At 41.6% G+C, this 14,896-nt stretch overlaps 1 protein-coding gene across 4 annotated transcripts in view; it reads right to left on the reverse strand.

The window, feature by feature from the left end:
* lrp4 (low density lipoprotein receptor-related protein 4) overlaps positions 1-14,896 on the reverse strand; it is a 457,879-nt gene that overhangs the window by 34,370 nt on the left and 408,613 nt on the right. For all 4 annotated transcript variants that reach the window (XM_063061778.1, XM_063061777.1, XM_063061776.1 and 1 more), the window contains exons 26-31: positions 13,815-13,977; positions 13,245-13,470; positions 9,259-9,562; positions 5,753-5,971; positions 2,749-2,883; positions 2,239-2,347 (exon numbers count right to left, since the gene is read on the reverse strand). In XM_063061778.1, the coding sequence (XP_062917848.1) occupies positions 2,239-2,347; positions 2,749-2,883; positions 5,753-5,971; positions 9,259-9,562; positions 13,245-13,470; positions 13,815-13,977 (1,156 nt within the window). The remainder of the gene's footprint in view (positions 1-2,238; positions 2,348-2,748; positions 2,884-5,752; positions 5,972-9,258; positions 9,563-13,244; positions 13,471-13,814; positions 13,978-14,896) is intronic.

Raw genomic sequence — 14,896 nt, forward strand, 5'->3', positions numbered from 1 at the left:
GCATGTAGGAGGGAGATTGAAAATCTGGCTGAGTGCTGCCATAACAACCAGTCCACATCAGGGGGTCAGAGGTGGACAGGATCAGCAACTTTAAATTCCTCTGTGTTATCATTCCAGAGGATCTGTCCTGGGTCCTAGCAATTACTAAGAAAACACACTTCTATAGATGTGTGGTGGAGAGTTTATTGACTTGTTGCATCGTGGCCTGGTATGGAAATACCAATGCCCTTGAACAGAAAAGCCAACAAAAAGTAGTGAATATAGCCCAGTCTGTCATGGGTAAACCCTTTTCCACCACTGAGCACATCTACATGGAGCCCTGACACAGGGAAGCAACATTCATCATCATGGACTCCCACTATCCAGGCCACGCTCTCTTCCCGCTACTGCCATCAAGGAGGTGGTACAGGAGACTCAGGGCCCACATCCTCAAGTTCAGGAACAGTTCACCAGCAGGCTTGACCACCAGGCTCTTGAACCAGGATGCATCTCTTCACTCAACCCATCTCTGAATTGTTCCCACAACCTATGCACTCACTGACTCTTCATCTCATGTTCTTGATATTTATTGCTTTTTATTTATTATTATTATTTTGCTTTTCGTTGTTTGTACTGTGAATGCCTGCAAGAAAACAAATCTCAGGGTTGTATATGGTGACATATATGTACTTCCATACAAATTTATTTCGAACCTGGAAAACATCAACATTTATTCTGCCATTCTCCCTTATATATGATACATTTCAATAAGATTGCCCCCTCATTCTTCTAAACTTCAAAGAATGTATACTCTAAACTCTCTTGACTGGACAATTCTCTTCTCCCATAATTAGTCTGGTTAAACTCTTTTGGACTGCTTCCAATAATGGTAATTTTTGCTTAGGTAAGGAATCCAAATCTGTGGGACAAAAACCTTCCTTATTCTAGATTGCATTATACTTCCTATCAATCTGGTACTCAAGAGTCAAAATGAAAATACACTTCATTACCAAAAGTGTATGCTAGTACTGAGAAAACAAATTATTTTAATCTTTTGAAAAGAACATACTGCATTAGGGATTTTACATAAGTGTTTTAGTTGGCATTATCTCTGGACTAACAAAACATCCAGTTGTCACTGTGGTTATGTTAAGAGATCAGTTTCAATTTCTCCTGGAGCATGGAACAGTACCTGCCTTTGGGGACTTAGTTATGAATTCACAAGTTCTAGCAGGGTTTTCCATTTGCCAGGAAAGTATAAGCAAACCAAGATTTTTAGCCATTCCTTTAAAATCAAACGACTCATATTCATTCCAAAACGTTCTAAAAAATAACTGCGTTATTCTAGATAAATCAACAAAATACAACCATTAAATTAATAATTATATATTGCTGATTACTACCTCTACCAATGCATTACATTATTTCAGCACGTTGATATAACTATTTCTAAAATCCCAAATATCTGACTGGCAGTACTTCATAATTAATCTGTGATGACTTGTCATTCAAACAAGGATGAGAATTCAAATTGCTGATAATATAAATGATTCAGATTTCAACTGACTGAACGCCTTCCATACAATTGCTGCACCAAAGATGTCAGTCAGGCTTCCTGAGAACCTTCTGAGGGCAATTAGGGATGGAAATCACATGCTGGCTTTGCCAACAAGGCCCTTACAATGAATACATGAAAGGTGGTAAGTAGTCCCTGATGAACAGTTTGATCCTCGGTGGGAGTGGGCTGGGTCTGGGGTGGCAAATAGGTGAGGAGGAGTCTGTAGAGCGGAGTGATAGTAATTGAGTTCTTAGGTGTTGGCCACCATAATCTCCATAGTGCAGGAGGGTAAACTGGGCTATTATATCACTAGTCACTCCTTTTAATGAGTTCTGGCAGTCCTGCGGATACCTAGCCCCAACTTGAAGACATCTCATGGCTTTACACTATGATGTTAATGTCCCATACTGATGTCAAATGGGAGAAAGAACTCTCTTTTCAAATACAAAGGTCCACACAGGAGGGCACTGCTGGCAACCCCACCCCCCAGAAGATTATAATGGACATTGGCAATGGCAATGTTATTGACATGAAAGACAGCTGGTTTGACACTCTCTGCATGAAAGGTTACTTGCCACAAGCACTTCAAAGCCTGCAGTACATTGATGCAACAGTCATAGTGTGTATATATATTCTGTTGTCCTCAGCGTCACTATTCTGAGTCTTTGAATGTACAAAGGCTTAAATAAAGTATTTCTTACCTGAGTTAAGGCAAAGGGGTGTGTGACTTGGCCAATCAGAACTTGCCGAAGTTTCCCATTTAAATCACAACTTTCTATTCTATCTAAGTGAGCATCCACCCAGTAGATCCTGCCAAGAATAACAGTTCAGATCAAATTCATGTCCATAATCAGGAAGGAAGTGACGTCCCATGTAATCCCAAATTTAACATCAATGAGATATTACACCAGCAACACAGCTCCAGCATGAAAGTTATTCAATAAGACTTTTCACGTCACACTGAATTATCTTCTGGATAATTTTATGCAAATGAGGAATTCAAGGACCATCATATCGTGCTAATTACTTCACACACTGAATGGCTCAGGGAAATCTTAACTGGCTGCTAGAGTAGAATACTGGCAAAGAGCCAGGGTAGAATAAAGCATTGTTTCATAACCTAAACTAGCTAATTAAGTTTCTGCTCCCTCCAGCCCATTTTACATCAATCTTCCAATGGCCCATTCAAACCTTATTTTTACTCAGCTCACCTTCTTGTGTCATAATCCAAGGTTAGGCCATTAGGCCAACCCAGATCTGTGTTGATTAGGACTTCGCGGTCTGTTCCATCCAGCTGTGCACGCTCTATTTTGGCAAGATTTCCCCAGTCTGTCCAGAAGAGATACCTCAAAGAACATCAGAATAATATTTACATTTTTATATTGGATTGACTCATTTCACAGGAACATTTAATTCCACAGTCACAGACTCAGCAAACAGATGCATTATCACAAGAAACATGACTTTATTGTGTTTCATTCAATAATGTCATATATTTCTTACAAAGATACACACTGCCAAGAATATCCACAGTTCATGTCTCTTATTGATCCATTAAAGCAAACAGTAAGATTAATGCTGCATTTTAGCACTAACCCATTTTTAACACAGCGGCCTTACCCTTTCAAATAATCGAAAATAATCTCAAAACTAAACTCAGCCCAAGACATTTTGCATAGTACTGTAGTTCTCAACGTGGAGTGGAGAGCAAGTTTGTAAATCTGGCAGGATGCTAGGAATGGTGAGGATGGAGTGCTGCAGGGGTGGTGTAGGACAGGTGGTAGAGGAATGCCAATGATAACAGTTGGCATGGTGCAAACACACCCAGCCCCGAGACACCAAACAAGGTTCTTTGATGACATATGATTGGTTTATAAATCATTACAAAATGCCTCTCTACTGCTTCCTGCTCCCTACGCTCTCCCTTCCCCTTTTCCCAACCATGATGCCCGTCTCCCTACCCCTTCCCACTCTCAGTCCACACTAGAGGCCCATATCAAGAATCAGCTTTATCATTACTCACATGTCATGAAAAGTGTCGTTTAGTTCTTTTGCATAAGTGCTATATTTAAAATTACTACAGTTCTGTGCAAAAGTCTAGCTATATACAAGTATGTGCCTAAGACTATTACACAGTACTGTATGTCCTTACTTTGAAGCTGGCATTGGAGCATCCCAGGAAAAGTCCAATATCTTTTATGATTGTTTCTCTTTTAAATACAATTAGTCCTGGCCTAATCCCTTACAAAGGAGATACAACAGTTTGCAAAATGCTGGAAATCTGGAGCAACTCACTAGAGTGCTGAAGGAACTGGGCGGGTCAGGTGGCATTGATGAAGGAAAATCGACATTCCACCCTTCATCAGGTCCGGAATGAAAATAAGGAGGTAGCCAATATAAAAAGTTGGAGGGAAGGGGTGGAGCAAGAGTTGACATGAATATAAGTGGTTCCAGCTGAGGTGGGGAGATATTCATTTGAGGGTGTAATGAGAGTGATGCGAGCAGCTGGGAGGTGACATGTGGAAGTGACAAAGGGATAAAGATGATGGAATCTGATAGGAAAGGATGGTGGATTTGGAATAATTGGAAGCTGGAGGGGAGGGGAACCAGTGGGAGGAGTATGTGGGTGATGAGCAGGTGGAGAAGGTGAAGAGGAAAGAGATAGGGTAATGGGGGTGAGTAGGATCAGAAAAGTGAGACCCTTAGTATCACCAGATGGTGGCCAATCATTTTAATTCAACTCCCCATTTTACCCACCAGGATCTTCCTGTGGCCAGCCATTGTAATTCCACGTCCCATTGCCACAACGTGTTTGTCCATGGCTGCCTCCACTGCCAAGTTGAGGATACATGCGACTGGAGGAACGATACCTCATATTCCACCTTGGGAGTCTCCATGCTGACGGCATGAATATCACTTTCTCTAATTTACAGAAAACACTCTTACTGGCATTTTTTTTTCCTGGTTGCGCTGACTCCATCACACTATCTCTTTCTCTTCCCCCATGCTCTCCATTCACCTATCACCCACACATACCTCCTTCCCTTTATTCTACATCCAGTGTCCTCTCTTATCAGATTCCATCTTCTTCAGACTTCTGTCACTTTCAACTATCACATGCTTATCATCAACTTCTCCTGGATCCATCTCTCATCTGCCTGCTCTTGGCCCCCAACTTCCCCCCCCCACCTTTCTACATTGGATAGCTCCTCTCTTTCATTCCAGTCATGAAGAAGGGTCCCGACCAGAAACATTGACTCTCCACTTAGCCCCATCAATAACCCATTATAACCTTTGCTAAATTTGAGTCAAGTCAAATGCTTCTACATCTGATTCAGTCTAAGTCCAATGTCTGTCACCTTCGATGTTACTGGGATGGAGGCAAACAGGGGAATTGATTAGCAAATCAACACATTTAGAAAAAAGTTGAGGTACTTTATAGCTCCTCAACAGTGATATCCACTCAGTAGCCACATTATTCGATTCAGGAGTGTACTGAGTGTACCACAGGAATGGAAACTGGTGTGGTCTTCTGCTGCTGTGGTCCATCTGCTTCAAGGTTCAACATGCTGTGCATTCAGAGATGCTCTCCTGCACCCCACTACTGCAATGTGCAGTTATCTGAGTTATCGTCACCCTTCTTGAGAGCTTGAAACAGTCTGGTCAATCTCCTCCGGTCTTGCTCATTAACAAGGCATTTTTGCCCACAGAGGCTTCTGCTCACTGAATGTTTTTTTTTAAATTTTTTGCACCATTCTCTTTAAACTCTAGAGACCCTATTGTGCGTGAAAACCCTGGAGATCAGCAGTTTCTGAGATACTCAAACCACTCTGTCTGGCAATAACAACTATTCCATGATCAGGGTCATTTAGATCACATTTCTTCACCATTCTGAAGTTTGGTCTGAACAACAACTGAAACTCTTTACCATGTTTACATGCATTGAGTTGCTGTCACATGATTGGCTGATTATTTATTTGTATTAACACGGTGTACAGGTGTACCTGGTAATATGGCCACTGGGTGCACAATGCAAACACTTCCAGAAATGGCTTGTGCTCAATATATTCTTCACTGAAGAGAATCTTGACAGTTATTGGCTGTCAGAAGGTTGACAGCTGTAATTTCAGAATGGAAATATGGAACATGACATAACGTATCAATTAAGAGCTAGTACATCAGTGGGTCCCCATTCTCTGAAAAAGATGAGCTTACCCTTTCCTGGGAAATACAGCAATTGCCCTCGGCTCATCCAGGCTGTTGTTGATTAGCACCTTGCGACAGGTTCCATCGAGCCAAGACACTTCAATAGTGTTTCTGCCTGTGTCTGTCCAATACAGGTTCCTTGCTACCCAGTCAATGGCCAAGCCATCAGTTGTTTTTAGACCCTGGCTAATCACAGTCTCCATGCCACTGCCATTGAGGTTTGCACTTCTGTTAAACAAAAAAAGCAGAGTTCATAAAGACGAGTATTTAAAAAGTGTAAACTGAAATGCTTCAAATGGGATAATTAATTTGCAAATAAATAGTCAGAGGGACTTACTGGACTCCAGCTCCTCCAGTCATTATCAGTAACACACAACATAAAAAAGGGTAAAAGATATATCATACAGCTGCTTGAGCCCAGTGCATCATTCAGTAAGATAGGACCAGATCTCATCTTTGCCTTGCCTCCACTTTCCTGCTTCTTCCCAGTAATCCTCAGCTACATATTGATCACCCATTAGTCTTGCGAGACCATGGATCTGCGCCTGGAAAGTCTTCACTCTCCAGGGCGCAGGCCTGGGCAAGGTTGTATGGAAGACCAGCAGTTGCCCATGCTGCAAGTCTCCCTTCTTCATGACACCAATGTTGTCCAAGGGAAGGGCATTGGGACCCATACAGCTTGGCACCAGTGTCGTCGCAGAGCAACGTGTGATTAAGTGCCTTGCTCAAGGACACAACACGTTCCCTCGGTTGGGGCTCAAACTCACGACCTTCAGGTAGCTAGTCCAATACCTTAACCACTTGGTCACGTGCTCACACATATTGATCAATTCTTGATATTAAGTGTTTAGCGAGATGCAAAAATTATATAAATAGATAAGAAATATGAAGGGGAGATTCACCAGGATGAGGCATGGATTGCAGGACTTTGGTAATGGACTTTAGTTGATCAGATAGACTGGGCTTGTTTTCCCTGGAGCAAAGAAGGGGCGATCTTATATAGGAAAGTAAAATCATGACAGCAAGATACTATGAATCCTTTCTCCATCGTATTGGGAAGCCATAGGTTTAAGGTGAGAGGAAATAATTTTAAAGGGGATCTAACGGGGTAAGATTTATTACACAGAGAATTGCTGATATCCAGAGCATGATACCAGGGAAGGTGATGCTATCAGACACAACTGCTAATTTCCTAGATTACTAGACAAGGGATAGAATGATACAGGGTTAAATGTGGATAAATGAGATCACTGAAGATGGGATTAAAGGTCAGTGTGAATGTGGCGGGATGAAAGTCCTGAGTCAATGCTGTATAGCTCCATGACTGTGTGATTATTTAAACACACCTAAGATGTAATTGCATAAATCATCTTGAAGTCCATTGCAATGTGTTTTTAAAACCAGGTGTTGGGATATAATTAAAGGTCAAGGATATTGGCTGCTTCTCAATATTTCCCATTCTCTGGAAAGTGGATGTGTTGCTGACTTGTTTTTAAAGTTATTACAACATAGCGTTGTAATTAATAGTCATGCTTGATGGATAATAACAATCAAAATTGTCATTTCCATTAACTAATAAAAGTTTTTGAAGACAACATTTAATACTCATTGTCAAACTACTTGCATCCGATTCACTCTCATCACCCTGTGAGTATTTTAATACTTGGTCAGCTGCATTCCATTACTGAAATGCCTTTCTCTCTTATGGTCCATTTTCTGTCATGACTCCTTGCTACAGGAGCTTACAACAGTGATTGGCAGCTTTGAGTGACCGAATTGTACATGGAAATCTCAATTCTGAGCATAGCTGCCAAGTGGCAACTCTGATGGCCTGACAGCCATATATGAATTCTGTAAAAGAGAGGAGGCCTTTCTTCCTGCCACATTAGTGCAAGTTTTCTGAGTGTGCCAGGGAAGGGGGGAATGGTTTCCTGGCTCTCAGGACTACATAGGAAAAAAAAAAGACCCCCACTTTCTTATTCTGGCTTCTTCCCCCACACCCGCCCCATTCCAGTCCTGATGAAGGACCGTGGCTGAAATGTTGACTATTTATTCCTCTCCACTGACACTGAGCTTGCTGTGTTCCTTCAGGCATTTTGTGTGTGCTTCTCTGGATTGCCAGAATCTGCAGAATTTCGTGTTCAGGAAAAACAAGCAGGTTTAAATTGATCAAGAATCCTTGTAGGATTCTCAGTCAATTTCCTTTTGTTAGTTTGAATGCTAGGAAAACAGGATTTATGTTGTGTTGGAGCTCATATGCTCAAAATAAAGAATAGCGCTCTTTATTTTTTTGAATGGAGCGTCCATATTTTCTACTTCAGTTGTTACCAGAAGCTAGAATCCTATCTGCCTTCCCCTTTTACATAGATGTCAATCCTCCCTAAGCTGAAGTCAAATGAAGATCAATCCTGAGACTGGAACAGACTTACCAGACAGCTATTCACAGATAAAGCTCATGAAATGCATACTGTACTCACACAATAAGATGTCACAGCAATGTCAGTGGCCAACCTCTAATTCTGTGAGTATGGCTTTCCATGCTTTCTAGAACTCTGTATCACTGAGCACAGGTTGGCCATCTCGTGTTGTTTTACTGTTTCTCTGACCATGGGTATAGGATTCTGAGCAGTAGACAACCTCAACCAAAGCAATTCAACAACCACGTTCACGTAGGATTCAAAGAATCCAGAATAAAAATCAGAAAAATGGTGAGTTACTCGGCAATTTGGGTAACATCTAAGAAGACAGAAATGGGATTAATGCTTCAGATCAATAACCTGCCAGAGGATTTCTGATGAAGTATCAGTAGCCTAAAACATTAATGGTTTGTCTCTTCAAGGATGCTGCCTGACCTGTACACAATTTCCACCTTCTAATGATCAGTTTTCAAGATCTCCATTTTACTGCGTTGAATGAATTTCCTACATGTCAAGTTGTTTTTCCTCTTTGAGGGGCAAGCTGCCAGCTTCAGTTCCCAAGAACTTCCTCAGAAAAATCATGGATTTTTTCATGGTAACAAGAAAGCATTCATCAAATAGCTATCTCCAGAACTCCTTTCACAAAGTCCCAAACCATTTTACAAACAGAGGAATAATAGCCATGGTTGTAATGCCAACAGCATTTTGCAAGCTCTCATGGTACCAGATAATCTGCTTTAGAAAGTTTGACTCAGGGATATTGTTCAGGAAACCAAAAATAATTTCCCTGCTCCTTCGAAATAATGCATGGGATCTTTGATCCCAGTCTGAGAGGACAGCTCATGATTCAACCTTACATTTGATGTCGCTGTCTTCACCACTGCTTGGAGTGTGGAGTGATGCATAACTTTCTGATCCAGGGCATGTGCACTTCAAATGAGCTTCAGTTGGCACAATACTTCCCATCTTCCTATTCATTTCTATTCACATTTAGGAATCATGGGTGCAGATGTCAGCAAATAGTCATTCACCAGTCATTTATGAACAGTTTATCAGATGACAAAATACTTGGCTAGTTAGACATTGTTGTGCCCTTACCTGATGACATCCAGGAAGACATCTGTATAATACACCTTCATTTCCACACTGTCATAATCCAGAGAAATGACGTTATGCAGTTCAGGAACGGGAACGTATACATCAGTGTAGTCTGTTGTATCCAGAGAGATCCGCCGGATACTGCCACGGCTGGAGAACAGCAGATAGGTCTCAGGGGCATTGTCGCAAGTTCTGCCATCAGGCTTCATTTTGATTCCTGTTGGACATGCACAGGTGATATCACTAGGACGAGGGAGGCAGAGGTGACTGCAGCCTCCATTCCTGACGCTACACTTGTTAAAACCTGCAGAGAAAACAAAAACTCTTTCACAAAAAGGACAAAGTGAAATCTCCTAAACAGAGTGCAGTTTTATAATCTCAAGTATGAGTATGTTTAAGATAAACCAATTCGAGCATTCAATATGCTCTTCTAAAGTAACTCAATTTGAGGCAATGAATAATTCAAAATAAATTACACTGTTCAAAAATAAACACAGGTCTGCCATTTTAACCCTCAGTGGTTAAATTTCACCTTTGGGATAATTCAATCATTTTCAATAAAAGATGTCAAATCCTTCAAAGTTGCCACTAACAATTGCTGTTTCTCCAAATAAAGCTTTGATTCTGTTCAGAAGAGCCTTTCACAGGCTCTGCCTGTCTGACATGCTCACACAAAAAACAATCAGGATCATGGTTAGATCCCAGCAATAGATCAATGAGTACTAGAACTAGGGAACATAGCCTTAAGATTTATGGGAGTAGATTTAGGACGGAGACGAAGAGACACTGCTTTTCTCAGAAACTGGTAAATCTGTGGAATTCTCTGCCCGATAAAGCAGTGGAGGCTACCTCAGTAAATATATCTAAGACAAGGCTAGACAGATTTTTGCATTGTAGGAGAATTATGGGTTATGGGAAAAAGGGAAGCAGGAAAAGGAGAGGAATCCATGGCCAGATAAGCCATGATCTTATTGAATGGCGGAGCAGGCTTGAAGGGCCTGATAGCCTACTCCTGATCCAAAATCTTATGTCCTTATATTCTGATACTCCGTGCTGAGCTTCAGTGCTCCTTGATCTGCTGCTGGGGCCCAACCAGAACCTGAGCTCAGATGTTGGGGGCATGACCCAGGAGATACAATATGTGCATAAGAAAAGGAAGTGGGTGATGGTACTGGAGGGTCAGAATGGGATCACTAGTGAGACAAAAGGGATATGCACGCTCCTCTAAGGCTCACAGAAATCAGTGGCTCTGACTTTTCTACAATGGTGGCATCAAAGTGTGATAAAATGCAACAATGGTATTTAAGATGTTCCTAGTTTAAAAATGTGTTATGTATGGAAATTTTCTTTATTATCTATGTATTCTAGTTGTGAATTTCCATAAACAAGAGAAAATCTGCAAATACTGGAACTCAAAGCAGCACATACAAAATGCTGGAGGAACTCAGCAGGCCAGGCAGCATCTATGGAAAAGAGTAAACAGTCAATGTTTCGGGCCGAAACCTTTCATCAGGACTGGAGAAAAGAGATGAGAAGGCAGAGAAGGGAGGGAGAGGGAGAGGAGGAAGAAGTACAAGGTAGTAGGTGATAGGTGAATCTGGGAGAGAGGGAGGGGTGATCTGGGAAGTCAATTGGTGAAAGAGATAAAGGGGGAATCAGAAAGGAGAGGACAGAAGGCCATGGAAGGAAGGGGGGGGGAGCACCAGGAGGTGACAGGCAGGTAAGGAGATAAGGTGAGAGGAAAATGGGAATGGGAAATGGTGAAGGAGGGGGGAGAAGCAATTACCAAAAGTTCAAGAAATCTATGCTCATGCCATGAGTTTGGAGGCTGTCCAAACATGAATTTCCACTCCTGCCCAGAGGAACTCACGGGATTGGAGTGGAAGTAGGCTAAATGACTCCTTAAGCCTTCTCTGCCATCATGAGTAATCGGATCTTGACATCTTTACTGCCTGTTCCCTGTATCTTTTGACTCTCCTATAAACAAGCTGCCCAACTTGATACTGGAGCTTAGAGCAACCTGGGTCCACGGACACCTTGCTTAATGGCATAAAGCACTGGGAACCCCTGGTTTAGAGGGAGATGGGCCAAACACTGGAAAATGAGACTAGCTTAAATAGGCATTTTGTTTGTTACGTATGCATTGGGCCTGCTTCTGTGCTGCATGACTTTGAGACTAGAGAGTAGGTGACGACCATGCATGACCAGGGAAGTCTAAGAGAGCTTAAAAACAAAAGAGAGGACATATACTATGGCAAAAATTTGTGAGAAGTTAGATGATTAGGAAGCTCTTAAAAACTAACAGAAGGCAACAAAAAAAAACGTAAGGAGAAAAAAGCTGAAATATTAAGGTAAGCTAGCCAAAAAGTCAAAGAGGATACCAAAAGTTTTTTTCAGATATATAAAGCGTAAAAGAGAGGTGAGAGTGCAAATTGGACCACTGGAGATGTAGTATCGGGGGGTAAAGAAATGGCGGATGTACTTAAAAGTTTTCAATTCATTAAGACTGCATTAGTCTTCACTGTGGAAGACACCAGCAATATGCCAGAAATTTGAGTGTATCGGGGGCATAAGTGAATGTGCTATAGTTTCTATTACCAAGGAGAAGGAGCTTAGAAAGCTGAAAGGTCTGAAGATAGATAAGTTACCTGGACCAGACGGACTACTCCCTGGGGTTCTGAAAGCTGAAGAGATTGTGGAGGCATTAGTATTTATCTTTCAAGAATCATTAGGTTCTGGAATGGTTCCAGAGGACAGGAAAATTGAAAATGTCAGTCCACTCTTTAACAAAGGAGAAATGCAGAAAAAAGGAAATTATAGGACAGTTAGCCTGACTTCAGTGGTTGAGAAGACATTGGAGCAAGAATTTCTGGGGTACTTGGAGATGCATAGTTAAGTTAGGCCAGTTAGAGTAGTTTCCTTAAGGGGAAATCTTGCTGACAAATTAGTTGGAATTCTTTTGAGGAATTTGAGACAAAGGAGAGTTGGTGGATATTGTTAACTTGGTTTTCATAAGGCCTTTGATAAAGTGCTGTATATGAAGTTGCTTAACAAGATAAGAACCCATGGTGGTACAGTTAAGATACCAGCATGGATAGAAGATGGGCTGATGGGCAAGAGGCAAAGAGTAGGATTAAAGGGGCCCTATTCTGGTTGGCTGCCTGCGACAAGTGGTGCTCCGCAGGGGTCAGTACTGGAACTTCTTTTCATGTTATATATCCTATAGCATGGGAGTCTAGAACCAGAGGACACGGCCTCAGAATACAGTGATGTCCATTTCTGACAGAGATGAGAAGGAATTTCTTTAGCCAGAGAGTTAGTTTGTGGAATTTGTTGCCATGGACGGTTGTGGAGGCCAAGTCATTGGGTATGTTTAAAGCAGAGGTTCCTTCCTTCCCTCCTAGCATGTCGCACCAGACAGTCAGCCATTCTTGTCTGGTACGTAGTCAGGATTGGTCTCCTTTCGGATTAACCAGGTCATGATATGAATGTTCCTGACTCGACCCTTGTTTTTTATGAGGCCGAGTGGCGAGCTCGACGCTCAACCCGGCACAGATGGAAAGCGTGCTTGGGGGTGGCCCGACTTGGATTCGAACTCGGGAGCCTTCGCTCCGGAGTCCGGCGCTGAAGCCACTGCGCCACCAGCAGAGGTTTAGGTTCTTGGTTAGACATAGTGTCAAAGTTCATGGGGAGTAGGCAAAAGAATAGAGTTGAGAGAGATAATAAATCAGCCATGATGGAATTGTGCAGAAAACTTGATAGGCCGCGTGGTCTAATTCTGCTCGTATGTCTTATGGTCCTTAATATATTCAATGACTCAGTCTCTGCAAGCCTCAGGGTTCAAGAATTCCAAAGACTCACAACTATGCCTCCTCATTTTGGTCTGAAACAGATGATTCCTCCTTTTAGAACAATGGCCCCTAGTGCTAGATTTCCCATGAGGGAAAAACCCTGTCAGCAACATCATTGTACAAACCAGAACATACCGACAGGCTGAACACGGTCAACTGCTTGAATGTCCATTAGCCCTGGCAAGTTGCCTCGCACTGTAATCATGTTGCCGCCTGTGTCCTTGTCAGCTCGTTGGATGCTTCGAGTCTGCCAATCTGTCCAATAAATGTGATGACCAAGCAGAGTCAGGCCATAAGGATGCTGGACAGGTGTGACTAGAGTTCGGCGATTAGCACCATTCAGGTCTGCTGCTTCAATACGCTAAGGAACATGATTAAAATAATCATAAACTATCGTTCTTCTTATATTCTTTAAACAAAAAAAAAGCCAAACACAAGAATCACTGGACATAGTCCTGTCTTGTGTTCAGAATTCTAAGCTAAATCAATCTTTTGGGAAAAGGTTAATACCCATCTTTTAACAATCTTCTATTTTCATACCACAGTTTTGGCAGAAACATAGCCTTTGAAATCCACAAAACACGATCTACCAATTGAGGAGAAAAATTGAGAATAGCGGGAGATCTAGTTTTAAGAAATATCACATCTGGTACATCAAATCAGCACATCACTGACCAACTAGATTCTCAGACGGAACAACTGTACCTCAGTGTGCGCATCAGCCCAAAGAAGCCTAGACCCCACTTTGTCAATCGCCAGACCATTAGGCCAGCCCAGGTTACTATTGATGAGAATCATTCTGTCTGATCCATCCATCGCAGCACGTTCTAACTTGGCATGTTCTCCCCAGTCTGTCCAATACATGTATCTAGGAATAAATAACATCGACACAAGCATAAGAATAAGGCAATGATATTTTTCTCATCTTAAAGAAGCACATTTTGAAAAATTTACCCTTTGACTAGCAGCAATGTTAACGTCAGAGGCTGATAAGTTAGCAGCCAACAATAATTTAATGCAAATTAAAATAGAAAAGAACAGATCAATTTGAAAAACTGATTTCTGGTTTCTTATTCATTTGCAGAGTATGCCTAAGTACTTTACAGAGATTGATATTGTTGTTCTCTTTAGTGATACCACTTTTTAGTTTGAGCCAAAGGTTATTGCTTCAAACAAGAATATTCTTCCCTTGATAAAATCCTATGCTGATGCCACATGAAATCAGTAGCAACGTCAATTTTGAAATTCCCAAAGTGAAGAAATACCCATTTGGAGAAAATATTGAAAATCATAATGGATATAATTTCAAGAAATGTCACAGTTCCACCAGTATATCAAAGGTGTACATCAAAGGTTATCGGGGTCTCCCTACCTTCTGTCCAAGACCCCTTTCAGAGTCGATGCCTCCAGAAGACACGGTACATCATTAAAGACCCCTCACACCCTCTCCATGAACTGTTTGTTCTTCTGCCATCAGGCAAATGTTACAGGAGCATCAAAACTAAAACCACAAGGCTACTAAACAGCTTCCTCCCACAGGCAGTCAGACTGCTAAATAGCTGCTCTACCTGACTCTGCTTTGGACACTTTTAACTTGCACTGGACACTTATAACTGATTTTAACTGACATGTGACTGTTGTGTTTTACTATTTATTGTTATGTTTATTATTTAGTGTTGCGTTTGTTATGTTATGATTGCACTGCTCCTGGGAAACGCTGTCTCATTCTGCCCTGCAGAGCTGATGTACGGTTAGAATGACAATAAAGTTTTTTGAACCTTTGAATA

The sequence above is a fragment of the Mobula hypostoma genome, chromosome 11 (assembly GCF_963921235.1).
Source record: "Mobula hypostoma chromosome 11, sMobHyp1.1, whole genome shotgun sequence".
Lineage (NCBI taxonomy): Eukaryota > Metazoa > Chordata > Chondrichthyes > Myliobatiformes > Myliobatidae > Mobula > Mobula hypostoma.